This window comes from Heterobasidion irregulare (genome assembly GCF_000320585.1).
Source record: "Heterobasidion irregulare TC 32-1 unplaced genomic scaffold scaffold_08, whole genome shotgun sequence".
NCBI classification, from domain to species: domain Eukaryota; kingdom Fungi; phylum Basidiomycota; class Agaricomycetes; order Russulales; family Bondarzewiaceae; genus Heterobasidion; species Heterobasidion irregulare.
This window is the reverse complement of record NW_009258204.1, coordinates 1,683,591-1,709,706: the sequence shown is the minus strand read 5'-3', so window position 1 is coordinate 1,709,706 and position 26,116 is coordinate 1,683,591. Positions and strand designations below refer to the sequence as shown.

Sequence of the window (26,116 nt, the reverse complement as noted above, 5' to 3'; positions counted from 1 at the left end):
AGCCCACCGCTCCCTATCTTCATTCACTGCACGCTCACACATTATCCCGGAGCATTGTTCCATCTGGCAATGGTAACCTCTTCTGCGACGCGTCCGTTTATTTCCCGACCCTATCCCCTTCAGAAGACAAGGCCCACTCCGACATCGGTCACTCCTGCCACTACTACGCACGCGCCGACTTCCCAAGTTGGCTCAACTAGCGGCAAGTTTTTTAATTGGATACGCAAGGACACCAAGCGCGACAGCCCGGAGAAGGAAACTAGCAAGAAGCGGGCTCGTGACGGCGATGAGAACAGGCATGTCAATGTGGCCTTCACGCCACGGATGCGTCAACGGGTGACATCCATGTCTTCTATCAATACTATCCGAGCCACCCCTCAGCAACAGACGAATGCTCCGGACAAGGACTATACCAGAAGGGAGCGTCGCGAACCGAGCACGAAGCGGGACCTCGGGGCCATCAATCCTAGTCGTGATCATTCATCCAGCGCTGTGGAGAACAATACACCCTTGGACACTCCTGCTCGATCTCGCACTTACAGCGCAGCCACCGGCGCGAGGACAATCCCTAGCGATGCGAAGCCATTCGCGGATAGTGGCAACGTGGATGAAGCAGCCAGAGGAAAGTCTGGACGCGGCCTCCGTCATGTGGGTAAGGTCCATTTCCCCACTCAGGACCAAATGAGCGGCATGAAGGAACCTGGGTCACTCGCCTTCAAGCCCGCCTCTCGCATCCCGCTGCCGACTTCGCGCCCGCCGACGTCTCCCGCTTCCAGTGCTGTGTCTGCCAGAGTCGCCCCTTTAAATAGCGGGCCTCGATCGGGTCGATATGATGGTTCTACGCAGATATCCATGACGGCAGCCATGGCTGTCCCGCCGCTCACATCTCGGTTCCCTGATGAAGAATTCCATAGCGGTCTCCGCATTCGGGAAGTGTACTATGGAGAAAATCATTTTCCTTTTGTCATGACTGCTAAGGACCGCGCTACATCTTTCTACGATGAAACGCTCTTGCATCGCTACAAACTCGATTTGTCATTCTCGAGCAATCACACAGAGTATTGGGATGTGCCTGAAAGGTGGGTGATGTCTTTTATCAATGTGTGCTGAGCCACTGACTGTCTCATTGATTTCTAGGGGCGTCATCGGCTGGGAGGCAACTCTCCACTTCACTGATACTCAAGGGGACGGAACACACAACACACTAAGGCCCCCTATCGATTACCTTGACATTCTCTGCAACCGAATCAACGAGCATGCCTCTCCGCAAGTTAGCGTCGACCTTCCCTTCTCAACTTGTTGGATTGGAGAACGTCGTACGAGTGATACAATCGAGCGCACGCAGTTTACTATGGACCCTTCCAAGGGAATTATCGTGAGACATGATTGGGAACAGGTCAAGAGCTCCCTGTCAACCGAAAGGCAGTGGGACCTCAAATTCTGGGTTCCCGTTCCAGATTACCTCTTCGAGGGTATAGAATCTCGATTCTTCAGATTGGAGGCCCAGGCTTGCGCTTTCGAGAGGACGAGAGGGAAGAGGGTCAAGGTATCCGGCGAAATATTTGGCAGCGTCTCGTGTTTGAACAAAAACAGGAATATGTATAGCTCGCTCCTCAAGAGGGCTTGAGCTGGGATTTTCGCATCGGATTGTCCTTGAAGGACATGTACACAATCTTTTTAGGTGGCTCGGTGGCACTCCAATGGTTATGTGATTCAATCGGTTCTGCCAAGTTTATGCATCCTTCTGTACACATGTAGTACAGCTCTGACTCTCATTTGAACATGAATATCTATTTTGATATAATGCTTGACAGCATTACATTATTGTATGATGGCACTGGTAGATGTCGCGGAGTTGAACACTCGCCTCCTGTAGGGTCTCGCAGCTGTGCGTCCCAACAAGAGACTTCCTCCGGATGTCATGTTTCGCTCGAACAAGCAGCTTGACTAGACATAGCCTCCGCATCCTTACACAGAATACAATCGCTCTGGGAACGCATAAGCATGTTCACAACGGTGATTTCGGTCCGATTCTGCATTTTGCAAGATATTGGAGCTATTACATGAGCATGGAGGAGGCCAAACGTAGCATGCAAGATTTGTTTCTTCGGAGGGTGTCCATCTAGTTACTTCAATTTGAAAATAATGTCTGGTGCTCGAGGAGCTTGGCACATTCATAGAATGAAAATTTCGTCATAGGTAGCCCTGAGGCCGCATGTGACTCCATCGTACACATTGTCCATGCCTAGTCGACACATTCCTCCCGTTGTTGCTATACTGGTGTTTAAATCCCGGGATGACCCTAGACACAGCAAATGAGGAAATGGTAGGCTCACAGGTGTCCGGCGCAGGGGATGTGGCAAGGCAAACCAAATTTTGACATCATAGGTATGAGCGGATAGAAGAGGAGCGCCTAGAAATGTAGAGGAGCGCTCGCTGTCACTACAGCATATGACATCATCACTAGGCTCACCGATCTGGCAGTGCTCCTCGAGAGGACGGCCTCGCGTCCGTCCGTATTTCTTCGTTTGTTGTAATGAGTTAGCGCATCTTCTCTTGACTGACAGCAGCCATGGTCAATCCGCTCACAACTCAGCAGGTGCAAGATGCCGCAAAGGCACAGGTTGACGTTGGGAGCGAGACGCTGATCATATCGAACGTCTACGTGCGTGTGCTCTTTCCTCGCAAACGACACAGAGATCATTGACCGACCCACTCATATAGCTCTGGAGGAACGATCAGCCGCGATTCCTTACTACAGCAGAGGAATCTTACGCGGCTACATTGCGCGGCGCTCGCGCAGCCAACCTCAAGCTGACAATCAAGCGGATCACTAACTCAACTGACGGGGAATCCCTGGAATTCTCTATCCTCCCTTACATTGTCGCCGTGCATGTCATCCGAACTCATGAATCTCTACCCTCCACGCCTTCCGCCGACGATCCACCTCCTGATGCTCCTACGTCCAAGCATTTTGCCTGGCCTTCTCCAGCCCCGTCGATGGTTCCAGAACTCACCGAAGAATCTGCTGGTGCGAGGGGTTTTTTCTTCCCTCGAGAAATGGACAAAGGGAGTGCTCTGTCGTTATCAGCATGGAATGGCCCGCGATGGGGTGGTCTGCGGAATGGAATTGACGACACGATCACGTTTAACGCAGTGGTGGAGTTTGAGGGCGGTATCTTTCTGAGAAGTGGAGATGAAAGATTGAGAATTGTAAGCTAGGTAAGCTCTCACGGACGTCATCAATATGCCTGCATTGAAACTTGAAAATCATCTTAGCACGTCACCTGCGGGAATGTTGTAAAATTATAGATACACGGATAAGGTCTCACTGCGTCACCGCGAAATATGCATCAAATGACTTCTGGGTATGTTGATGCTGTTAGACAATGCATCGATATGCAAGACACACGGGGCTCAAAATCAAGATATGAAATGATGTTCTCCTGAATCTCATCATCGACCTTCGGGAGTTCGTTACAATTAAGCATACAGACTTACAACGATTTCGCCTCAACCTACGAGGTCCCATCGCTCAAGTCTCCGCTAGCTTGATAATATGCTTTATGTAGTGCAGTTTTGCTGGCCAAGCGTTGAGCGCAGGAATCACAACGAAAAAGATAAATCGTTCCGTGGGTCACTTCTGGACTAACCCGTCCCTTGTCTCAGTCAATTCAGTAACGAGGGGACAATCATCGAGTCTCAGCAAGCCTGCGAGATTTGATGTCGTGTCTGTTAACAGGACATGATGTAAATATGATGAACATGGCTTCCGAGGAACCCTTGCCATCGTGTTTGAAATAGGCAATGATACGGAAACAACGGGGGGGGGGCACTCACCGGTAGATGTCTCGTTGCAATGGAGTCAATAGTTGAGCTCTAGGTGCTACTTCCCAGTTTCCATGAAGCGGATTCTCCATGTGAGCTCTCTGGCATCTTTCAAGAAGGTGGGCAGCGGTGATGCCTTTCAACAGCATAATACACGAACATCGACGACTGTTTACTTCGTCGGAAGATTCAGGAGGTATGACGGAGTCTTCTATTTTATGTTATTCGACTCGAGGCATGGCAGGATACAGAAGATGCCAGATGATGACAGATGGTGTCGAAGGGAGCCAACTCGGGTCTTGGGGCGCGAAAGAAAAGCAGAGGCTGCAAGGACCCCGTGCACTCCAGGGCGCTTGGGAATATCACGAATATTGTGCGTTCGAGATGTCATCATGGATAAATACGAAAGTCCAGCGTATGATGGCGTCCATGTGCCCTTGCACAGGAGCCCTTAGTGATACCGATACACACGACCTCTGGCTAGGAAAGCAATGTATCTCCCTGCTTCCATACACAGATCGCGACAATGGATCTGATCAATCCTGATCAACCCGATAGAGGACTTGACATGGAATACTTATATCAACCTTCATGCCTCAGGGGTCGCAAGTTTCACGGCTTGACGTCTGAAAACTATGAAACAGTGAGTAATTATGCTGGGAGCAACAGCCTTGAAGACTGCTACAGACGACGTTGGTCACCTGGGCATGTGGTCGGTTATAGGAGAAAGTTTGAACATATCTCTATTCCTTTCATCATCGTCAATGTGTATGTCCTGGCACCACCCTCAGTCACTCATCTAGGCATGAGATCCTGAGGGATTTATCGGAACTTACCCGAACTACAGTGACTTCGACGGGGCCATTTGTTATGTGCATTGTGGACAGTATGCCACTGCTCGATGTGTCGACGTTGCGGAGAGACATCCGCCCGTTGAGACTGACCAAAGATGGGTCGATCGTCATTCATAAGAAGTGGGTATGGACACGCACGATGCGAAGAAAGAGTTCGAGTACACTGGAATGAAGAGTTAGTTGGCAAAGGCTACCTTTGTACGCACGCAGGAACCTCACGTTTCGCGTAGAAAAAGGAGACGCCGATCCACAAGTCTAAAGATGGTGTCAATGATCAATCATATATTTCGACTTGAACATACATGTATGCGAGAGCGCTGTGACCTGTGTGCGTAGGAGGCATTGATAAGTGTATTGAATGCATCATCGGAATCTCTTACTGCGACGAGCATGACGACGGCTGAGACGCTGTAGATATCCATGTTTTGAGCTGCTAACAGAAAACTTCCGATCATCGTACCTCGTAAGGAGACCAGTTTCTACAGACAGATCAGTCTCAATTTGATGATCCAGCTATTGCGAACTAACCTATAGTCCATAATATGAGCCTGTTGACCAACTTGGACGAGCTTCACGATATGGGTAAGAGACTAGACAGGGATAACAGGATCTGGGTCTCGAGACTAACAGCATCGTTTCTGGTTTTTGCTTCCACAGTAGATACGTCAAGGATCCTGTGTTGACAAAGTCCACAAGGACATTCAAACCAAGTGCCGTCATGGGCAACCAGTTGTAGCGCGCAGCAAACTCCGTCAACGTCACTTTTTGTGTGAGGGGATACATGCTGATCAAGCAGATCATCTGCAAAGAAGAGCCTGTCCAAGACACGATGGATATCGAGAGACACTGTGAGAGCACATAAATCCGGTACGCGAACCAGGCCTACGAACCGACGAGTTGTTCAAGTTATCATCGCAAGAGGGATGTATGCAAACCTGAACTGTAGCGCCGATGAAACCATTGAAAATTGCCGACAAACCCAGTGTCCAGTGATGCACTATGATAATGTCGATATCTCCATAGTGCCGCACGGTCAGGCGGTAGAGGTATGTCCAAGTAAAGGATGTGTGAAGGGCTTCGGCCACCCTACAACCTGGCTCAGCAAGTAGCAAACAGAATAGACGCAGTACGAACCAAAGGGCAGGGACCTGATGAAGCTCAATCAGCGTTGGATAATAAGCTAAGCGAGATGACGCAAGCTCAACCGACCATGATTCGTATGAAAAGGTTATCTCTGAAGGCATTCTTGTAGTAGAGATAAACTTGTACACTTGTGATACCGAAGAGAACAGACGAGATAAGGGTCCCAATCTCAACAGAGCCTACCGTGAGCTCGATGGCCGACATCGACAAGAGCACGCACTCTGATATGTACAAAAAGATGAAAGTGAGGGGGGCAAGACCGCGAAAAGAGAGATCGATACTGCACCTTCTCTATATACCACTGGTGATGGACTAATCAGTGATCAAGTTCTTCTGATCGGAACTTGAAGCTTGAGACCTTGAGGAGTCGGCGGCAATTCTTAGGAAGCATCGGGTGCCGTAAGTGGAAGCGGTGCACTTTACATCACTATGCCGCCCAAAGACAAGTGGGGCACCGGACCACGACCAACCTAAACCCCGTGACTGTGATGGGAGAGAAGGTACAAGTGTGCACGAAGAAGGCGATCAGCTGGTGTTTTCGAGACATTCAACAGTGGTCGGCGCGAAACATCGGCGTAGAGGATAGCGACCAAGTGATAGCTTATCCAACTTTGTATCAAGATTATGCAGACAAAAGTCCTTCGAGTCTTTCTAAATAATCGCACTTGTCCAGTGACACTGTCGACGAGGCACCGGTGCCGAGTGTGGTCTAGGAGGGTCTAGTGTTTTTGCCTTGGATTGGATATTAGGGTTGAAATTCACGACTTGGCCACCTATTATATATCAAGGCAATATGGGAGCATGGTAGGAGCGCATCAACTGGATCAAATCTGCAGGCGTGGCCTTCGTCGTGGCAAACGCCAAACACTCACGGGTCCGTGGGCTCCATGATGGGTGAGTCCACTGTGAGTCCATGATCATTGGGAAAAGGATCTTGAGTCCCGCTAGCCGAGATCCTAGGAGAGCATGAATATTCCTGTAGATCTCGTTATGGTGAGCAAGATTGTCGGGGCTAGATGAGAGTGAACGGACTGTAGGCGGTCACTCACAAGCTTCAAAATAAAGCGATCGGACGATCTGCTGCATCAGTCAGCATCGGGCTTGCATCTACTCACAATGCACAACTCATCATCTGCGCTGCCCTCGGAAAGGGTTCAAACATTCACCAGCTACCTCCGGGCCTCACGACTGCTTCACGTGCCAACTTGGAACGAACAACGGACACCGGTACAGCATTGCTACAATCGTGCGTGCGAAATACAGAACCGTACAACAACAAAAAACACCCACTGATTTCAGCCTCTAGTCGAACAGCCCCGTCTCATCTGCATTCAGTATCAATCTGGCGAAGAAGCGGATCATCTCCACGAAGCCTTCCCCTTTGATTGCTGCGGCACGACAGATATCGCAATTGCGTGGGAGTGAGCAAAAGATCTATGACCGCCGTGCTCGTAATGAAATGGCTGACCTTCATTGATCGTGTGTGCGCCGTTGTACGCGTCCTCCGTGCCGCGATGGCCATAGCGGAATATGTGCCGCGTGAGATTCCAATAATACCTCGTATCTATGGAAGGAAAGATAAAGATTTAGGAGTGATGTAATGATGTACACCTTACCTGTGTTGCCTGTTATTCGCACCGGCGAAACGGTAAGTAACCAGAAAGTGAGTACTTCCCTTCCGGATCAGGAATCTGATCACGCACCCAAGGACAAGCCAGGCACGACCACGGCGTCTTTCTCCGCATACTTGCTCCTTAGCGCCGTCTCTAGAGTGGACAGTATGGTTCCAGATAATAGCTCCCACGGACCATTGCCCGCCGTGGGCGAGATGGGCGCTGGATCAAGCGCGGTGCCATACGCATCTGTCAATTTGACACGGCCGACGAAGTCCTCGTCATCCCTGTTGCCGTGCGCGAATTGCTTACCGAAAGCTTCGAACGAGAGGTTAAGACGCGAGGCAATCGGCGCAAGCAGATCGACGTAGCGCATTTGCAGGGCAACAACAGTGCTTCGCATCTGCGTCAGCCTTGATGCCAAGTGCGGAGCGAGTAAAGACGACGAGAACCGCACCTATGGTCCGCAATGCGATGATCCACGACCGCCCACGCGCTTTCCGGCAGCGCGTTCACTTTGACACCGCCTCCGACCAGATCTACCGCCTGCGTCGTTCCCGTGACGGCCCTGAACCGACTCTCATCGGCGCTGGTGAGGACATCCTGCAGAGCGCGCAAAGCGCCGTCGTTCAGCCGTGCACGATCGATCAGGTCTCGCGTTTCGTCCGAGAGCCCAGGGTCGTGTGCGGCAGTGCACTGCAGCGAGCGGAAGTAGGTGCTGTTTCTGTAGAGAGTCGCAGGGAGCGGGTTTGCTTCGAGAGAGGTTATGAGTGCTGAGAGGAGACCAATGCTCTGAGGGGGGACAGTCTTCAAGGTGGGCCAGCAGACAGGTAGAGAGGAAGAAGGATGGACGAACTGTGTGGGGAGGCGGCACGCTAGAGTGCCCACCAGGAGTCGTGACCTCGATGCGCACATTTAGCTTGCCTTTTTCTGCTACACTGGGGGCTGAGAATATGACTCCATTGCGTTCTTCGTATCCTCCTAGTGAGATACGGGGAAAAAAATCTTTGTTATCAGACTATGAGCATTTATGATTAACGTAGAGGTGCCTACCCCCCTCGTCGACCAAGAAGGAAAATGCGTGTCGTCCATAGGTCTTCAGAAGGTGATCGCGGATGTGCGACGCGCCCTATACGAGGATGTTGAGACCAAACAAACACACTCTGCGGAGGGAAACTCACATCTACACCACCCCGCTCTTCGTCGATGCCATACGCGAGCACGACCGATCTTGCAGGAGAGAATCTTTTCTGAAGCAGCGACTCCACAGCTGTTCTATATTCGGCGTATGTAAGCTTCCGAGAAAATGGACGTCCTGAATCGGAATACCCACAAGCTAGCAATGAGACCTGATTTGTCGTCACAGCTTCCACGACCCCATATCCATTCGCCTACCCGCCGCGCCGCATAGTCAAGTACAAACCTTTTGGCAGGCAGAGGAGGCAGCTTACCATCGAAGTAACCTGAATAGGGCGGCTGAATCCACTGATCTGCAGTGCGTGGGTCCACCGGTACGACATCTGTGACAGCCTCGAGAATGAGGACAACAGAGAAAACATAGGAATATGTTTACCTTGATGCGCGGTCAGAAGCACGGGTTTCAACGACGCGTCTGTCCCTTGCCAATGATATACCAAGGCAAACTGGTTCACGACTGTTTTCAGCAGGTTTGCATGTCTAAAACAAGGTGTTCAATTGGTCTGCTGGAATTAAAGAGGCAATGGCACGCATACACGAGAGGGAATCTGTTCTGGAGGTAGTCGTGAAGGAGCAGACGCGTTTCCCAGCGTGGATCTTCGCCGGGTTTACCAAGATCATCGTACGTTTCCGTTCTGTGGCGTATACGCATCTTGTGTTCATCCGAGTTCTGTTGTAACAGTCGAGAGGTTTACGCACGGTATTCTTACTGCGCCTCCCAGACTCTCGTATGCCCATAGCCTGTACTCCTCTGTGCTGAGTTCCTCGTCCAAGGCGTCCGCTAGCACTGCATATATCTCGGGCGCGATCGGGTCAACTTGTGGGCATAGCGTAGGCTCGTCGAACTTCCAATCCAAGGCGACGATAAGAGCGTCAGACATGCTGAAAGAGATCGCCTTCAGCGGCGCAGGGTGCAGGAGAAGGACCAGGACTGCGAGACCGATGACGATCTGAGACAGGTGCCATGCACGGAGGAGGTGACGCCAGTAGTTAGCGCGAGAGTCTTGTCCTTCGTCAAGCTCGCCTCGGCCAGCCATGATTCTCCTGTCCAGCCCGAAGGCGACCTTTTCATCGTGATCAGAGTGAAGAGCGTTCGTCCCAGACTCCATACTTCACGAGAGAAAAACCCTGTTTGTTGGACTTATCGAAGAGTCAGTCAGAGGGAAGGGGTGAGATGAGCAGCAAACGCCATTCTGGTTCTCTAAGATGTTCCTCATGAGAGTCGAAGACCGTAACGGCTGGGAGCGGGCCCGGAACGCACGGCAGCCACGTGCACGTGGACGCTCCGAATTTCCATTCGCAGACGAGCAGTTGCAGACGTGAACGGTGTCTCCTGCACACACAACAGATGTCTGCCCTCACGGCAGCGGCACACTCCCGTGCCTCTCTCCACGTCATATATATCTCAAAGCATGTGGGTCCCTCGCTGCTCCAGCTTCAGCAGAGAAGAGGATATGCCGCAAAGCCGAAGAAGGCTCAAAAGAGAGTGGGAGGGACGAAGGTTGGCGGTGAGTGTCTGCTCTCTGACGTTGGCTGCGTGCCCGATATTATTTGGAGCGCCATGCTCATGGTACTGAATCTCCTGCATAGCCCAAGGCTTCCATGGTTCAAAGAAGGGCAACAGCGGCGACCCACAGCACCGATCAAAACCGGAGAAGAGCATCGGGGTGCGTTTGACTGTCTCGGGATGCGACTTTGTATTCACTTTGCGCCCTGTACCTAGGCGTTTATGCCCATGCCCGTCGGCCAGCTCCAGAATCCTATATTCAGGGACCAGCGAGTGGAAGAACTGAATTTGGCGACATTTTACCCCGTTCGTAACACCTGCCTTCGTAGATGCCTCGCGATGGAGTTTGCTCACGTTAAAGCGTCGAACAGGCAGCCCTGACGGAGCACAATCTAGGGCAAGCCATGGTGCTTCCCATGCCGGAGAATGCGCCTGCACGCGTGTTCGGTGTACCGAGGAATATCCTGGTCGAGGTACGTCTCGCTCAACTCTCGTGCGCGCCCTGGCGCTGACTCGGGTTGAAATTTGGCGCAGTATCGGATGTTGACGAAACCTGTTACCGTCGTGCGGGACGTGTCGCTCATAGTTGCGGACAAGCTGCAGGCTGCTAGCCAGGAATCGAGTGAAAAGCATCGGATGGTATTCAGTAAGTAGCTTTTCAGCATGGGGCGTCGCGTGCAATTCTGAATGGTGCTCCGTAGCTGGTATGAAGGGGAATGGCAAGAGTTCTCTGTTGCTTCAGGCTGTTGAGTTTGCTAGGTCAAACCGCTGGATCATCATGTACATCCCTCGAGGTACGTGCCCCCACCTACCCTTGGACTCCTCTAGTTTGACGCGACGTTCCATCATCAGCCGTCGATCTGGTCAACTCAACGACACATTACACCTATGACCTGCGGACACAGACCTACCTTCAACCGGTCTTCGCATACCAGACGCTGCAGCGCTTCAAGACGGTCAACCTCTCGGCGCTGCAGTCCCTGACTACCGAAAAGGTGATCGAAGTCGAGAACAGGTCTCCCGTACCCGTTGGAACGAAGCTCGCGGACTTGGCCGACATCGGCCTAAACGACCAGGCCGTGGCGCCGACGGTGCTGTCTGCGCTGATGGAGGCGCTGGGGGCGCAGACGCAGTATCCCGTTCTACTTGCCATCGACGACTTCCAGGCGCTGTTCACGAACACGACGTACCGGGACCCGCACTTTGCGATGCTCAAGTCGTGGCATCTGTCTATGCCTCGGCTGCTCATGGAATACGCCGGCGGCGAAAAGACCTTCGTGCGTCGCCCTTGATATTTGACTACATCGCGTATTTATGTAGACCGTCCTGTTGTAGGCACGGGGTGCGGTCCTCGGCGCGCTGTCTTCCACCAATACCGCGTTCAAGCTCAATGCGCAGCTGGGTCACGCGCTCAAGCTGCAGCCGTGGAAGAAGCCCTCGCCGTACCTCAAGATCCCACCCGAGATCCTCCGGTACACCAAGGGCATCGAGCGGCTGAGAGTCCCCGACCGTCTGCAAGTGAACGAGGCGGCGTCGATATTTGAGGTGTGGTCGAAGACCAAGGCGCTGCACACTCGTGAGTCTCCCGTTGCTGTGAATCTGTATAGAGACTGAATCGGGATACTCGTAGACGCGGACGACGGGCTGTTCATGGCGAAGTATACGGAGGCGAGTGGGAACGCTAGGGATTTTGTCTGGAAGGGGCTTTTGGCTACCCTCGAGACATAGTATTACCTTGTGTTCGACGGCGCATCATATATACTAGTTTTAGTTTGGTTCGCCTTGCTCTCCAGCTCATTGTGCACCAGAGGGGAGCCACAGCAACGCCGTCACGTGATTGACGCGACGTCTGGAGGGACGTAATAATTGGGCGCGGCTAAGCGCTCTGTTGAAGAAGGCAAGAACATCATGGCCTCGTCTTCTCGCTTGCCCCGTCCCCATCTCTCCTCTTCCGACCACCGTCCGACGCAGCTCCCGACGTTCCCGATGCCAGCGTCGTTCTCGATGGCCCTCTCCACCTCCGTCGCAACCCGCAAACGCAAAGCAGCCGCCTCGGAGGACGACACCGACGTCGCACAGGACCAGCCGCGCAAACTCCCTGCCATCGCAGAGCACGGCGACCAGCGCCCCGTGAAGCCCCTCCGACATAACCGTGCCGCGACGAACGTCCCGTCGTCGTCGTCGTCGAAGCTCAGCAACGGCCCGCCCCCACTGACGAAGCCCCGCGCACCGACGCTGTCCGGCTCACGAATGGCCCGCGCGACGAGTGCGCCGCCGAAATCGGGCGTCGGGCGCCCCATCACGCGGTCGGCTGCCGCTGCAGGGCTGCGTGGCGCCACAGGGAGGACGACGTCGGGCCCCGTGCGGCCTGCGAACGTGGGCGACAAGCGCATGGAGTCCGCGCGTGCGGCGGACAACGCGCGGCTGGCGGCGGATATGGAGGCGGAGCGCCTGCGCGTGTCCGAGATCCAGGCGAACAACGCCGCGATCGCGCGCGAGCTGCAGACCGCGAAGACGCAGGAGCTCTCGCAGCGCCGGGAGCTCATGAACGCGAACGACGAGATCGAGGCGCTGAGGAAGAAGCACGCAAGCGAGGTGCGCGAGCTCGAGGCGGACATGAAGAAGCGGGATCGGGAGATTCGCAACCTGGGCGAGGACCTGCGCGTGACGCGGGGCGATCTCGAGCGCGAGCGGGAGGTGGTGGGCCAGCTGAAGACGACGGTGGCACAGCAGAGCACGGCGCAGCTGACGCTGTCGTCGCAGAACCAGGCCTTGCAGGCGCAACTGGGCGCGCTGCAGGCCTCGTTCAACTATTCTTCAGAGACGCTTTCGTCGTTGAAGTACGACTTGGAGCGTTCCAACAAGAGGATCGAGGAGTTGGAGCAGGAGGTGAGGGAGGCAGAGATGGTCCGACGGAAATTGCACAATATGGTGCAGGAACTCAAGGGCAACATTCGCGTCTTCTGCCGTGTGCGGCCCTTGCTCCCCTCAGATATCTCTGGGGCAGAAGATCAGGAGAGGGCGCGCCAGGAGGCGATGGCGGACATCGCGTTCCCGGACACCCGCGACCACAAAGAAATCGTGCTCTATTCGGCCAGTGAAAACGCGATGGGTCAGGAGAGAAAGGAAACCTGGAATTTCGGTTTTGACAGGGTGATGTGCACGTCTCTGCGTCTTGGGTCACTCACTGACGTTCGGAGCAGGTGTTCGAGCCGCATAGTACGCAGAGTGAGGTCTTCGAGGAGATTTCTCAGCTTGCGCAAAGCTGTACTGATGGGTACAACGTTTGTATCTTTGCGTACGGTCAGACGGGTTCTGGCAAGTCGTTTACGATGGAAGGTGGCTCGGTATGCACAGACGCCTTGCTTTCTTTTTTCGTCTCAACATTGTTTTCGTTCAGACTGAGGTGACGATGGGCATGATCCCACGAGCTGTTGAGCAGGTCTTCCGTGTCGCCGACGAAATGAAGAGCAAGGGCTGGAAATACACCATGGAAGGCCAATTCCTCGAAATCGTAAGCCGCTCTCGACATCTCCCCCAATCATGCCCTATCACGTCGCTTGGTCTAGTACAACGAGACGATCAACGACCTCCTCGGCAAGGGCGAGTTCGACAAAAAGAAGCATGAGATCAAGCACGACAAGAGCGGCACGCGCGTCACGGACGTCGTCGTCCAGCCGCTCCACTCGCCGACGCAGGTGCGCACGCTGCTCGCGCTTGCGCAGTCGCGGCGCACCGTCGCTGCGACGCTCATGAACGAGCGCTCCTCGCGCAGCCACTCCGTCTTCACGCTCCGGATCAAGGGCACGAACACGCACACGAGCGAGGCGTGCGAGGGCTCGCTGAACCTCGTCGATCTCGCGGGCAGCGAGCGCCTGAACGCGAGCGGTGCATGGAACCACAAGGACAGGTTGAAGGAGACGCAGAACATCAACAAGAGCTTGAGCGCGCTCGGGGACGTGATTGCCGCGCTTGGGGAGAAAAGCGAGAGGGGGGACAAGCACATACCGTATAGAAACTCGAAGGTGCGTCTGCGGATGATTTCTCGCAGCAGATCAGAGGCTGATGAGCGCATCGCCGCAGCTGACATACCTATTGCAAAATTCATTGAGCGGAAACTCGAAGACTCTGGTATGTTCTCTTCCCTGTCTTGTGGCGCCTCATTCAACCAATACGTTATAGATGGTGCTCAACCTCTCACCAATGTCCGCCCACCTCAACGAATCCCTTTGTTCGCTTCGCTTTGCCACCAAAGTATGCCAGCGTCTTTTGTGTACTAGAAGGCCACCTCTGATTACTTTTCATCCGCGCAGGTCAACAACACGACAATCGGGACCGCGAAAAAGCAACTCAAAAGCTCATGATCCTCTCGCCCCCACGGTCCCAGTCCGCGTTGTTGTACTTTGCCATTTTTCTTTCCTGGACATCGTTTTCGTGCGTCTCTGTAGAATAGTAATCGTTATTGTTGTGGTATCCAACGCGCAATGGCTATATATTCATCAAAAGATGTACGAGCAAATAGTATACAAATAGGTATAGGTCACAAGAAGGTTGAGTATGCTTACAGGATGATGGGTCCAAAGAGAAGGGGATGGAAGATGGTACATCACGATTTTTTTGCGTTGTTAGCGCGCATGGCCTCCCGCTTCCACTCGCTCGACCACTTGAAGAAGTTGCACTTATACCGATGGTCCACCTCCTCCCTCAGCCGCTCACTGCGCCCCTTGTCGTACCCTGGCCCGACTGGCCTAGAAGGTTGCCCCACCCACCAAGTTCAAACCGTCAGCCTCTCCATACAAAGGAAGTCTTTTCTATAAACAACCTTACCTAGAACAGGTGTAGAACGTCTTGCCCTTGTTCGGGCCAGGCTTATTGACACGCAGCTCCTTCGCCGGCTCGCCGTGGGCGGCACATTTGGGTGGTGCAACTGGGGCGAAGAGGGATGCCCAGGCTTCTCTGCTTTCGGACGGATCCTTCGTAGAGCCCTGCGATCCCGATGCGGAGGCGACGGCCTCGCTGCGCGCGAGGGCGCTTTCTTGGGACGCAGAGAGCTCACAGGCGAGGCGATAGTCCGCATCCATCTGCTCCTGGGCCGACTGGCCTGGGGTCGATGCCGGCGGTGTCGAAATGAGCGCCGCCCCGACGGGGCCGTCGTTGTCGTCATCGTCCGGAATCTCGACGATCTCGGGAGGCTTGGGCGCCTTCGCCGTCGGAGGCGGTTTGGCGAAGAAGGACGAAAGCTTCGATTGGCCGCGATTGGGCTTCTTCGATTTGGCTGCGCCTGCGGGTGCTTCTTCGCTTCGCGGGTGCTTGCGCCGGTTCTGTGATGGGCGGAGAGAAGGGCTAGCGGAAGGCGGTGCCAGAGCTGGGTGATCTGACACAGTGAGTGTACTAGGTGCTTCGCTTCCGTCTGGCGAGATCGTAGCTTGAGAGGTGGTGGGGATCCCCGTCGTCTGAGAAGGGTATGCATCGATCAGAGTCGTGGCAGCAGACGGCTCTGTCTGATAAGATCCTAATGCATCGAAAGCGGCTGTGGGAAGAGGCTGTGTGGATGAGCGAGCGAGTGTCTCTGAAGGGGGCGTTTGTGGGGAGCCTGCCACCTGCGTAGTCGCCTTGCTATGGTCGCGCTTGCCGAAAAAACTGGACAGCAAGGTCTGCCTGCCGAGGAATTCTTCCCAGTACTTGGCGGCGATACGGGGCGGATCGCGCTTGCTGCCGTCCATCCGCATCGCGTCCTGCAAGGTGAGCTTGTCGCCCGAGGCGAGCGTGATCTCGTCGTGCAAGTCGACATACACAGGACAGTGATCAGAGCCCTTGACCGCAGGTTGGATGTCACTGTGTTTGATCCACGGCAGCAGGCCGGGAGTGACTAGGATATAATCAATCCGCGTACCATAGTTCGTCTCCCGTGCACTGATCTTGGTGTTCCAACCTGCAGAATGATCAGCCGGGCGATAGCAGGAGACGCACACGAGGCTGCCTACACGTATACATGCCCTTTCTATCAGGCCAAAAGTCGCGCACCACGTCGATCATGGGGCCATTGGGGTGCAGCCACTTATGAAACCACTCTCGGGCGGGGTGATCCCAGAAAGTGCTCGCATTGCTGGGCAGATGGCCATCGCAGTGATCAATCGGAGCAGCACAGACATTGATGTCACCGAGAACGATCACATCGCGTCCTTCTTCGATAAGCTTCCTGACGCGTTCCTGCAGGAGTAAGTGATAGTTGACTTTGAACGGCAGCCGAGCATCGGACGTCTCGTTCGGGCAGTAGAGATTGATTAAGACAAAGAGTCCGAGGTCGACGACAAGAGCACGTCCCTCGGAGTCTAAGCTTGAAAGATCCGAAGGTGTGTTGCCTTCAGCGTCTGGCATCATGTCTATCTCATGTGCATAAGGATATGAAGGTGAAACACGCTCCTCGGGTGACAGCGCGGGTTTCGGTTGCAGCTTGCCAGAGAGACCCTCCTCGGCTTTTAGCGGGACTACCGCGTCCATCTTGGTGTAGACGGCGACACCGCTGTAGCCCCCTTTCGAATATGGGAATGAAAAGAACGAGTCAAACAACTCCGGCAATGCGACATCCCGACCGATTGCCGCGCGTGTTGTTTTCATCTCTGTTGTCAGCGTGTCAGAATCACGATGAACGCGTCTGCGGGGTCGAACGACGCGCCTTGAAAGCACAGGATGTCGGCACCCAGCTCCTGGAGGATCCCGTTCCATGACTTGTGCACATTCCATCTAAAATCAGACGTCTTGAGAAAAAGCAGGGTTCAAGCGCGTCGGGTGACGGTATCTCACGGGTGATACTGTGGAATTGTGCGGACTCCGTTCTGCAACAACGCGTCAGACCCGTCGTAATGAACGTGAGACGCGTCCTCATCCCACTCACGAGATTCCAGGTCAATATACGCATGCCACGTTCACGTCGAGAATATTGCCTCGTTATCCCTTACGCATAAACGAGCTGAGCTCGAGGCCAGAACGCAGACAGACGCAGAATGCAGTCGCCTAGCCCTGTGATGACAAGGGAAAAGTGGAGGAAACAGAAAGGAAACAAACTTGAGCGCTCCGCCATTGCCGCCGCGGAGCTCGAACGGCACGCGCTGATCGGTAATACCGGGCCCCCCAGCACATATCAACTCCTCCTATACTGAGTGCAGCTGATCCGTAAAGCATAATCAGCGGGAAATGACAAGAAATAGATCAGTTGCATACCCGAAATTCGTATCTAATGGCCCTGGCTTGCTGCACAGCTGTACCACCACGAGCCGGAGGCTGCCGAACAGCCCAGGGACCCCCAAGACCCTAGGATGCATCTTTGCGATCCCGATTTGGACACCCAAGGCTTTTCCTCTCCTCGTTGCTGCACAGATCCAATGGGCCGCCTTCGCCGCTCCCGAACGCACAGAGCACAGCGAGACGTCCATCGGGCGTCGCGGACGCGGGTGCGCACCCCCTCGTGACTTATCCCTCCCCCCAACTGACCCCTCGCAGGCCCGCACGAAAGACCTCGACCAGATCCAGCTGATAGACCTCGACCCAAAGGTTCCCCCCTCTTCCTCTCATCCTCCTCCCATTCTAACCACCTAACCACTCCATGCGCTTGACTCTACAGAACCGCGCAAAGCTTGAGGCTCAGCCCCTGGACTACGAAAAGCCCGGCCTGGCGCAGCACTACTGCGTCGAATGCGCAAAGTAAGCACCAGCACCTCCCATCCCTCCATCCACATTGAAATGACATTCACACACACCCCACTACCACCGCGCCCTCCTCCACACTGCGCAGATACTTCGAGACCGACGCTGCGCTGCATACCCACTGGAGGAGCAAGGTCCACAAACGGCGCTGCAAGCAGCTCGAGCAGCCTGCGTACACAATCGAGGAGTCCGAGCGCGCAGCAGGGCTGGGACGAGAGAATAAACGGCCGACAGTGACAGCTATTGCTGCTATCGAGATGGACGTCGTCGTGCGATGATGATCAGTTTGCAGCACCCTTCTTTTTATCTCTTTTGCCCTCTTCCCTTTTTCTCCCTCCCCGTATCTTTGAGTGCACCTCTTTGTACGATTCATGGTGTAAAAGTACCCTAATACGATTATATGATATCTGCCAGACTTGTGATTCGTTCACGTCTTGTTGTGAGATGTAGGTGATTCCGCTCAGGCCAACTTTTATTCAGGGGCGAGGGAACGTTCAATGCATATCATCTCAGTTACTGTGTACTCGTGCCAACCATCTTTCACATTGCAGATACACACTGGCGATGTTTGCGGTCAACACTACGTTGAAAATCTATTCTGCCCAACATTTTCAAACACTTGCCAGGGGACATGTATCGGGCTTAACGACGAGATATGCAGAAGGGAAGAAGAGTGAATGCGGCAAGCTCTGAAATCCAGGGAACAGACGTGGGTGTAGAAAGGGAATTCAACATTCCGAGGTATTTGTACTTTCAACCTCATGACGGGGCACTTACTTTTGAACGAACGTCGCATAGGCTTCCTAAATAACGATCAAAATTGATTATGCGAGTCGAAAGCATGCTGGCCATGATGCATGTCATATTGCAATATGTAGGGGAGAGCGAGTCGGGAACGTGACAGAAATACAGAATCAGATGTTCGACGGGTAAAGCATCTGGAGGCGAAAGAGACAAGTTAAATGACTTGAAAGAGGGCGTTGTGGATGTGGACCTACGATGCGGACGCTGGCGCCGAATGCGTGTGGCGGCAGGTTCGACCTGAATTTTGATTTCACCACGCCAGAGTTGCCATGAGAGCGCGTAACGCGTCTAGAACGAGGGAAGCGTCCCGCATAGTCAGCGCCTCTATCCATCGAAACGCATAGCGCAGAGAGATTCAGCAAAACACTCACCCCCAGATGACACGAACCTTCGAGCCCTGAATCTCCCTCTTCGCGCGGTAGACGTATGCAACGCGCTAACCGACCCGACCATAAGCACCCAGCGCGGGAGCGTCAAAAGCAGGCGCAAAGAACTCACCTTTCCGAGGTAGAACTGGGCATCCTCTTTGTTGGCGACGCCCTCGATCTGGAGAAGGGAGGTGTTGGGGCGGGTGTTGCGCTTGCCGCGCTTGTGGCCGAGAACGCGGCCCTTGCTGTAGAGTCTACAACAAAGCGGCGCAAAAGTCGATATCAGCGGCGGCACGACGGGGGGCGGGGAGGGCGTCGAATAAGGGGAGAGGCGGGTGCAAGAGTGTGGGGTTGCATAGACCAGGCCCTTGTGACATCCATTCGAGAGTCCACGCATCCATCCCGCTCAACCTCACAAATCGACCGTTCTTGCTCTCGAAACGACATTCCTGCATTCCCCAGCCCTGTCCCGAAGCGTGGACTCACCTTGTTGATGCCATTTTATCCCTCGAAGGCCCGTAGTCGTCGAGTGCTTGAGGATGTCGATTTGCGTATGCCCTCGGACATTGCCGGGGCCAGCTATCGCATACCTGTTGACGCGTGTTTGGCCGCACGCCAGCGCTTTGCCTGTGCGTCGCGGCGCGTCTCTGTTCTGCACGTCATTGATGCAGTCTTTCAGAGCTGCACTCGACCGCCGCCGACACCGCGCAGTCGAGTAACGGAGCAGTGGCAGAGCAGCGTCTCTTTGCGCGTATCCTTTCCCCGCGCTGTCCTCACGGGCAGTCGCACCGCTTGTCTTGTACTACAATTTCACGACCGGCGCTGATGGAAGGAAATACATCTTTTTTTTTTGCTGTTTGTCGAGCGCCAGAAGATGTGAACAAGACGTCGATGGACGCCCAGCGTGCGTACAAAAGGCAGAGCTCGCGTCGCTCGAGTCACGTCCCGAGTCGTTCCCGTGAACCACCATGGCCGCGCGCCGTCTGCCCGCCGTCTGCAAAAGGCTGTCTTCGTCGTCCGCAACCTCGACGTTCACCGCCAAAGCCGTCCCTTCCAAGGCCCACCTCCACCAGCCCATTCCTGATGCCTCCTTTCCCCAGGGCTACGCCCTCGCCGGCGTCCACTGCGGCGTGAAAAAGGACCCGAGCGCCCTCGACCTCGCCGTCCTCCTCTCGACCTCCCCGCGCCCGACGTCCACCGCCGCGTGCTTCACCCGCAACGCGTTCAGGGCCGCCCCGGTGACAGTGTCCCAGGAGGTGCTTACCGGGAGCGCCGGCCGTGCCCGCGCACTCGTCGTGAACAGCGGTTGTGCAAACGCCGTGACAGGCAAGCAGGGGCTCGACGATGCGTGGGCGATGGTCCGCGCGACGGACACGCTGCTCGTGCCGCCTCCGCCCCCGCGCGCCAATGCGACGCTCGTGATGTCGACAGGCGTCATCGGACAGACCCTCCCCATCGCTAACATCCTCGCCGGCATCCACGCCCTGTCCCCCTCCACGCCCCCATCTCCTTCTGCGCCCTCTGCGATCCTCGGGGCAGGCTTCCCCGCATGGGAGCGCTTCGCGCGCGCGTTCATGACGACGGACACATTCCCAAAGCTGCGCGCGCGCACGTTCGCGCTCGGCGGGCGCACGTACCGCCTCGCGGGCGTCGACAAGGGCGCGGGCATGATCCACCCGAACATGGCCCCGCACGCGACGCTCCTCGGGTGCATCGCGACCGACGCCGCCGTCTCCCCGCGCAGCCTGCAGTCCGCGCTCGCGCACGCCGTCGACCGCAGCTTCAACTCGATCAGCGTCGACGGCGACATGTCGACGAACGACACGATCGTCGCGTTCGCGAACGGCGCTGCGGCAGGTGAGGAGGGCGCCGCGGTCGAGGAGATCGATGAGGAGCGCGATCGTGCGGGATACGAGGCGTTCCGGGACGAGCTCACGAGCTTCGCGCAGGATCTGGCGCAGCTAGTCGTGCGGGATGGAGAGGGCGCAACGAAGTTCGTCACCGTCTCTGTTGATGTGCGCTGTCGTTTCGCCTCTCCGGTGTATTTCAAACACCCCCTTATCTGACCTGCATTTTTCACACCGCAGGGCGCGACGACGTACGAAGACGCTCACAAGATAGCAGCGCGGATCTCCACCTCCGCGCTTGTCAAGACTGCGCTCTACGGCGAAGACGCAAAGTACGTGCACGTTCTCTGAGCACCCTGCCCCCTTCGCTCACCTCGAAATCCGCAGCTGGGGCCGCATCCTCGCCGCAACCGGCTCCATCCCGCTCTCGACGCCCCTCGACCCCACGCGCGTCAGCGTCTCCTTCATCCCCACCGATGGCTCCTCGCCCCTCGCCCTCCTAGTCAATGGCGAGCCCGAGAAGGTCGACGAGGTCCGCGCGAAGGAGATCGTGAGCCTCGAGGACCTCGAGGTGCGTGTCGAGCTCGGGCTTGGGAGCGAGAGCGCCAAGTACTGGACGTGCGACTTCAGCTACGTGAGCATCCTCCCTTTATCCATCATCCCTCAACGAGACATCTGGCGTGCATATCGGACGAAAGCTGATGGGCGCTTTTCGTTGTGTATACAGGAGTATGTCAGGATCAACGGCGACTACAGGAGCTAAGTACCACAGCGAGAGACTGCATACGCATAAATTACTTCCTCCACCGATCCGCTGAACCCAAGAGAACAGAGAAATTCGGAAACCCGCGCCATGCTGCTTCAAGCTTTGAAACACTTGTGAACGATGTCAACCTTAATAAAGAATACAACACTATCTGACTATGCACTTGCACGATACCCGCACTCGGTGGTGCTCACAACGCGTCATGCAAGCTTCATGAAAGAGAACAAGCTTCCCATGTCAACCCATCTGCGCCCGTTCCGGTCCAGATACTTCTCCACCGTCCGAGACATTCGGCGCAGAAGCTCACTCTGTAAACTCCCCAAGGCCATGATATCGTCTGCCAAACGCGTCAGAATCGGTGGGCGAGGCGGGTGCGCGAACGAGCATACCTTGTCTCTTTCCACTCGCGGCCGATCTTATCGCCTTGTCCACATCGAACAAGTGCGAATAATACCTCAGCTGGGTATATAGTTGTGCATCGGAATACTGGAGGGGAAATGAGTCTCTGTCTCTGTTGTACACCTGAAGTAGAGACAAAACATACCTCAAACATGACACGGCCACGACATCCAGCCTTCAAGCATCGCCTTCCGTAGACCCCCATCATCCTCGTCCGATTGCCGCACGTCTGATCATCGCATACTGTCCAGCTCTCGTAATAGCGACCGATGTGGTCCCTGATCTGGCGGTCAAGCTGCACTTCCAAACTAGCAGTGTTGATGGGTTTCTGGCACGACTGACAAGTCAGGCCCGAGGGAAACAGCATCGACGTCTGCAACATGATGTCAACACCCGCCTCTGATAGAAGCTGAGCTCAGAATTCAAAATCACCTCGCGGTCACCGACCGGGGCGAACGGCATGTTTTCATTGCAATGGCGGCATTTGACGACGAACGGATCGACGTCCTTGAATCTTTCGCTGTCTGGCATCTGCGAATCGAGAGTTCCAAAGTATCGTTCATCGGCTTCGCCTGCCGCACTTGTGCGGTAACGACCGGGGTCCAGCCCTGCAAGAATTGTCAGCTTCCACAACTACAACCATGTCAGCATACGACATACCTAGACACTCTGCGAGGCGGGCGCGGTCCGTGCCCTCTATTGGCTCGCACAGACGTTCGATAGGCGGCAATATCTGCTGAGACAGATAGTGCTGATAATCTGTAGGATCAACTGAGCAAATGGACCTAATTGATCGCACAACAGGATGTGCCGCACCGATCTTGCAATCGCTTCCGACCTTCCTCAACTCATCAGGATGCCTTGCCCGCTCAGCTTGTGCAGTCTTTCCCGTCTCTGTGGTCTCTCCGACGCAGAAAATGTAAGGAATGACGTCCCCGGCGCGGGCGTTTCCGCCCTTCGCCTTCATCTTCAGCGCGACTTGAACATGCGGCTGGCTCTTAGCGTCTGGATACTCCGCTGGATCTTTACCGAGCCGCTTGAAGATGATGAACTCATCCAGCTTGATCTTGCCCGCGCGCACGTCTGCACCCATCGTTGTCAGGTACTCGTGGATACGCTCGACGACTGTCTCGGTCGCTTCTCCAGACAGGATCTGATCCAAGACGTATCTGTGTCAAGCGATAAGTTCGGATCAAGGATACAGGTTGAGTCGAGGTCGAGACACACTGGGATACTGTTTTTGACAATGCACAGTATTCTCTGCGTTTCATGTCAAGACCCTTGATCTCCGTCGACGTCCTGGTTCCCTCTTCGACCTTGATGGCCGCGTATTTCTTCTTTTGCAGAAGCAGCAACCGCTGGAACACGCCGTCAAGATCGATCTCCAACAATCTATATCGGTCGTTGACCGCTTTCTTGAATTCAGCGGATATCTTCAAGGCTTCGGAGAGTTCGGTGACGTTCGAGTTGACGAACACAGAATCCGTGTCACCATATACAACCTGCGATTTCGTAAAAACAAGGGATGAAGGGGTAGAACAAGTAAACGTACATCGAGCCGCAGGCTTTCAGCTAGCTCTCTTGTCTGTGTGAGGATCTCACGACCCTTGAACGTCGTGAGGGCGGCAAGAGGACGAGCGTAGAACCTTGAGTACTCGAACCCAAGACACCCGTACATACTGTTCGCAGTGAGCTTCAGCGCTTGCTGCTTGATATCATACTTATGCCTCGCTCGTCAGAGATCGATGGAAAACTCTGAAAATACAATTATCTATTACCTGGAGCAGCTTTGCATGGGGAATGGAACGGTCCTTCATCAAGGATTTTACTTGTCGTCGACGACTGACGAGAGTAGCGATTAGTCGAGGGAGGACACCCTGTGGAACCGCAGAGTCTGGGGGTTCCGGAATCTTTTCTTCGCCACCCTGCAACACCTGATGAGTAACTTGCATAGGTAGAGCCCGCAGCTACATACTTGATATTCCACCCTTTCCACAGTTGTAAAGTCGATATTGTACTCTTGGATGATACTTGGGTACAACGAGTTGAAATCCATGACGAGGATGAATTTGTCCCATAACCCTCTTTTGGGTTCAAAGACAAGGCCGCCTTTGTACTTGTCCTTCTTGCTGGATCCTGTTTTCGTTGCTCCTTCGCCATCCTCGCCATCTTCCACAACCCGAACTGGCGCAGACTTTTTGCCCCACTGTTTGTCAGGACAAATATATTTGAGCCTGTGAAATTCGTGCAATAAAATGTACTCGTTGCGCTCGGCTCGACCACCATTCAGCGTCTTGTTCCTGTGCAAAAAAATCCGGTTAAACCCAAACCCATCCGTAAGCCGTAGTACGAGCATACCATGAGTTACCAGCTAGGTTTGTCAACTGCCGCGTAAGACCCAAAATTTGGACCTTGGATGCAATGGCCATTTGGTAATGTGCGTCTAGCTCACAATGCCTAACGAACGTTATGAGCCTGTCGGGAGAACCCACGCTTCCATCAAAATAGCTTGCAGTATCATCGGGATCAATGTCCTGCCGATCGCTTTTCAGTTGAGTCTTACACATCTCAGTCAGAGACCAAGTTGTGGAGGAGATCATGCTCTTCGCGCCGTCGCTGGCGAGGTCGCACAGGAGACGCCCATTCAAGAAACGCATATTTGTGCCTTGTTTGCCGATGTTGGGCCAGCGCGAGCGACGGAAACGACCCATGCGGGACCAGTGGTCGACTTTCAGCTCCCTCATACGATGCAGGAGGACGTCGAGCGAGACACCAAGGAACTCGTGACCGATAATCACGTCTGGATCAAACTTGTGTAGCGTCACTGGATACCGAAATTCAGTGAAAACAAGATGGACGGGTGGGGACGGGCAGCCATACCGAGCAAGCTACCCAGCAGCATTCGCTCGTTCTTCATGGGTGAGATGAGGCCTTTGGCATTTGACCTAGCTTTCGCCTCAAAGTGCGGGGGAAAGCGCTCCAGTGGACGTACAAATGTATGTACAGAACAAGGAAGTGTTTCAGGTGGCGTAGGATCGTCAATTTGGACTAAAAGTATCCATTCAGATATCTCGCCCGGTTTCGCTAAAGAGATAAGGGTTATAGCGTACTGTTTGACCATATTCTGGCAGTAGCACAGACAATCTCTCTCTTGTTCTCCTGGTGATTTACAATGGTCCGAACACTTAGACTCGCAATGTTCAACGGAGGGAGATCTCTCGGTGCATCAGAATCCGTTTCCGAGAAGGGATTGATATCTTTCGGGTCTGTGATAGTCACCTCCAGCTTGCACCATGAAACCTGGAAAAGGTCGGTTGAAGGTTCTAACAATCGTGACTACATGAAAATACTTACTCCCTTGTGCTCGACATGAGGTTTCTTGATCTGAAGCCAACATGGCCCCATGATCTTGCGTTTCAAAACGAGGAGCTCGAAAGCGCTCGTATTCGTCCCAAACACACGAGAAAAGTTAGGGCTGGTGACATTAGGTATCTGTGGTTCTAGGGTATAAGTATGTGTCAGTATCTTAGACTCTCAATGCGAAGTTTAATGCTGACCGTTGAATCCGTATACCACCTTCAACCATTGGGTCTCTTCCTTGGGAACATCAGGCTCCTCAAATGCATACTTCCTCTTTACGAACTTCCCTCGCCATGACTTGATTCCAGCCTGCTGACGCACACGGTCGAAGTCCTGGTATATATCACTCATCTCAGGCACCACATCCGTCTTGAATCCGTCTTCGTCAAGTTGGTATTCTCGTGGAAGAACGAATAAATTGCGCTGCAGGTTCATCACCGTTACGCAGCACGAAACGTACGCCTTAGTCGTCTTGTCCACGGTTTTCCCGATAAAGTAGAGGACTCCTTCGTGCTCCATGTAATCAAGCCAGAAGAACCTGAATGAGCCATCCTCCTCCAGCGCTGAGATATTGGATGTCGGGGGGGATATTGTAGTTGCGGTGTTTAGTGTACCGAACGATTCATCAGTGGCCACAGCGAGAGAGTCGTAAACGGAGAGCCAAGAGGGCTTGGAATCAGCCTTATTGAGTGGCTTCGACGGTTTTTTGTCCCTCGATGAGATGGC

At 54.2% G+C, this 26,116-nt stretch overlaps 11 protein-coding genes across 11 annotated transcripts; 6 read left to right on the top strand and 5 right to left on the bottom strand.

The window, feature by feature from the left end:
- Positions 1 to 69: 69 nt before the first annotated feature.
- HETIRDRAFT_104452 (uncharacterized protein) lies at positions 70 to 3,222 on the top strand (the record flags this gene model as incomplete). The annotated part of the gene is made up of 4 exons (XM_009551124.1): positions 70 to 1,079; positions 1,138 to 1,546; positions 2,600 to 2,665; positions 2,725 to 3,222. The coding sequence occupies 4 exons, from the start codon at positions 70 to 72 to the stop codon at positions 3,220 to 3,222; spliced, it is 1,983 nt and encodes a 660-aa protein (XP_009549419.1).
- A 986-nt stretch (positions 3,223 to 4,208) lies between these two features.
- HETIRDRAFT_435626 (uncharacterized protein) lies at positions 4,209 to 6,070 on the bottom strand. The gene is made up of 13 exons (XM_009551123.1): positions 5,892 to 6,070; positions 5,817 to 5,830; positions 5,618 to 5,768; positions 5,311 to 5,564; positions 5,211 to 5,251; positions 5,143 to 5,161; positions 5,063 to 5,090; positions 4,985 to 5,006; positions 4,902 to 4,937; positions 4,821 to 4,845; positions 4,665 to 4,767; positions 4,530 to 4,603; positions 4,209 to 4,461 (listed from the first exon to the last, which is right to left on the bottom strand). Exons 1-13 carry the CDS (start codon positions 6,027 to 6,029, stop codon positions 4,425 to 4,427), a joined length of 942 nt encoding a protein of 313 aa, XP_009549418.1. The 5' UTR covers positions 6,030 to 6,070; the 3' UTR covers positions 4,209 to 4,424.
- Positions 6,071 to 7,011: 941 nt separating this feature from the next.
- On the bottom strand, positions 7,012 to 9,848 carry HETIRDRAFT_64485 (Metallo peptidase M20). Its single transcript, XM_009550524.1, has 13 exons — positions 9,335 to 9,848; positions 9,172 to 9,270; positions 9,012 to 9,115; positions 8,890 to 8,958; positions 8,772 to 8,829; positions 8,620 to 8,713; positions 8,492 to 8,567; positions 8,295 to 8,419; positions 7,896 to 8,230; positions 7,529 to 7,833; positions 7,442 to 7,450; positions 7,294 to 7,389; positions 7,012 to 7,213 (listed from the first exon to the last, which is right to left on the bottom strand). Exons 1-13 carry the CDS (start codon positions 9,742 to 9,744, stop codon positions 7,128 to 7,130), a joined length of 1,866 nt encoding a protein of 621 aa, XP_009548819.1. The 5' UTR covers positions 9,745 to 9,848; the 3' UTR covers positions 7,012 to 7,127.
- Positions 9,849 to 10,361: 513 nt separating this feature from the next.
- Positions 10,362 to 11,916, top strand: HETIRDRAFT_36236 (uncharacterized protein; the record flags this gene model as incomplete). The annotated part of the gene is made up of 7 exons (XM_009550453.1): positions 10,362 to 10,448; positions 10,514 to 10,615; positions 10,677 to 10,788; positions 10,844 to 10,936; positions 10,995 to 11,419; positions 11,478 to 11,718; positions 11,773 to 11,916. The coding sequence occupies 7 exons, from the start codon at positions 10,365 to 10,367 to the stop codon at positions 11,868 to 11,870; spliced, it is 1,155 nt and encodes a 384-aa protein (XP_009548748.1). The 3' UTR covers positions 11,871 to 11,916.
- A 230-nt stretch (positions 11,917 to 12,146) lies between these two features.
- HETIRDRAFT_324014 (uncharacterized protein) lies at positions 12,147 to 14,506 on the top strand (the record flags this gene model as incomplete). Its single annotated transcript, XM_009551122.1, has 7 exons — positions 12,147 to 13,295; positions 13,346 to 13,489; positions 13,543 to 13,656; positions 13,712 to 14,167; positions 14,226 to 14,273; positions 14,325 to 14,396; positions 14,456 to 14,506. The coding sequence occupies 7 exons, from the start codon at positions 12,147 to 12,149 to the stop codon at positions 14,504 to 14,506; spliced, it is 2,034 nt and encodes a 677-aa protein (XP_009549417.1).
- Positions 14,507 to 14,965: 459 nt separating this feature from the next.
- HETIRDRAFT_50142 (uncharacterized protein) lies at positions 14,966 to 17,061 on the bottom strand (the record flags this gene model as incomplete). Its single annotated transcript, XM_009550472.1, is given in 7 exon segments — positions 14,966 to 15,223; positions 15,287 to 15,440; positions 15,522 to 16,074; positions 16,127 to 16,797; positions 16,815 to 16,886; positions 16,947 to 16,978; positions 17,038 to 17,061. 7 exon segments carry the CDS (start codon positions 17,059 to 17,061, stop codon positions 14,966 to 14,968), a joined length of 1,764 nt encoding a protein of 587 aa, XP_009548767.1.
- Positions 17,062 to 17,524: 463 nt separating this feature from the next.
- HETIRDRAFT_323148 (uncharacterized protein) lies at positions 17,525 to 18,124 on the top strand (the record flags this gene model as incomplete). Its single annotated transcript, XM_009551121.1, has 4 exons — positions 17,525 to 17,593; positions 17,643 to 17,693; positions 17,764 to 17,843; positions 17,935 to 18,124. The coding sequence occupies 4 exons, from the start codon at positions 17,525 to 17,527 to the stop codon at positions 18,122 to 18,124; spliced, it is 390 nt and encodes a 129-aa protein (XP_009549416.1).
- Positions 18,125 to 18,370: 246 nt separating this feature from the next.
- On the top strand, positions 18,371 to 18,937 carry HETIRDRAFT_410937 (uncharacterized protein; the record flags this gene model as incomplete). Its single annotated transcript, XM_009551120.1, has 3 exons — positions 18,371 to 18,535; positions 18,624 to 18,784; positions 18,845 to 18,937. Coding segments are annotated over exons 1-2 (155 nt in total), but the record flags the coding sequence as incomplete, so codon positions are not given.
- On the bottom strand, positions 18,371 to 19,571 carry HETIRDRAFT_441224 (uncharacterized protein). Its single transcript, XM_009551119.1, has 6 exons — positions 19,505 to 19,571; positions 19,149 to 19,272; positions 19,022 to 19,086; positions 18,845 to 18,938; positions 18,624 to 18,784; positions 18,371 to 18,535 (listed from the first exon to the last, which is right to left on the bottom strand). The coding sequence occupies exons 1-5, from the start codon at positions 19,516 to 19,518 to the stop codon at positions 18,761 to 18,763; spliced, it is 321 nt and encodes a 106-aa protein (XP_009549414.1). The 5' UTR covers positions 19,519 to 19,571; the 3' UTR covers positions 18,371 to 18,535; positions 18,624 to 18,760.
- A 415-nt stretch (positions 19,572 to 19,986) lies between these two features.
- Positions 19,987 to 21,628, top strand: HETIRDRAFT_50850 (glutamate/ornithine acetyltransferase; the record flags this gene model as incomplete). Its single annotated transcript, XM_009550498.1, has 4 exons — positions 19,987 to 21,033; positions 21,106 to 21,197; positions 21,253 to 21,499; positions 21,593 to 21,628. The coding sequence occupies 4 exons, from the start codon at positions 19,987 to 19,989 to the stop codon at positions 21,626 to 21,628; spliced, it is 1,422 nt and encodes a 473-aa protein (XP_009548793.1).
- Positions 20,794 to 22,225, bottom strand: HETIRDRAFT_147437 (cysteine peptidase C12). Its single transcript, XM_009551118.1, has 6 exons — positions 22,176 to 22,225; positions 22,021 to 22,117; positions 21,593 to 21,968; positions 21,253 to 21,499; positions 21,106 to 21,197; positions 20,794 to 21,011 (listed from the first exon to the last, which is right to left on the bottom strand). The coding sequence occupies exons 1-3, from the start codon at positions 22,182 to 22,184 to the stop codon at positions 21,832 to 21,834; spliced, it is 243 nt and encodes an 80-aa protein (XP_009549413.1). The 5' UTR covers positions 22,185 to 22,225; the 3' UTR covers positions 20,794 to 21,011; positions 21,106 to 21,197; positions 21,253 to 21,499; positions 21,593 to 21,831.
- Between the last annotated feature and the right edge of the window lie 3,891 nt (positions 22,226 to 26,116).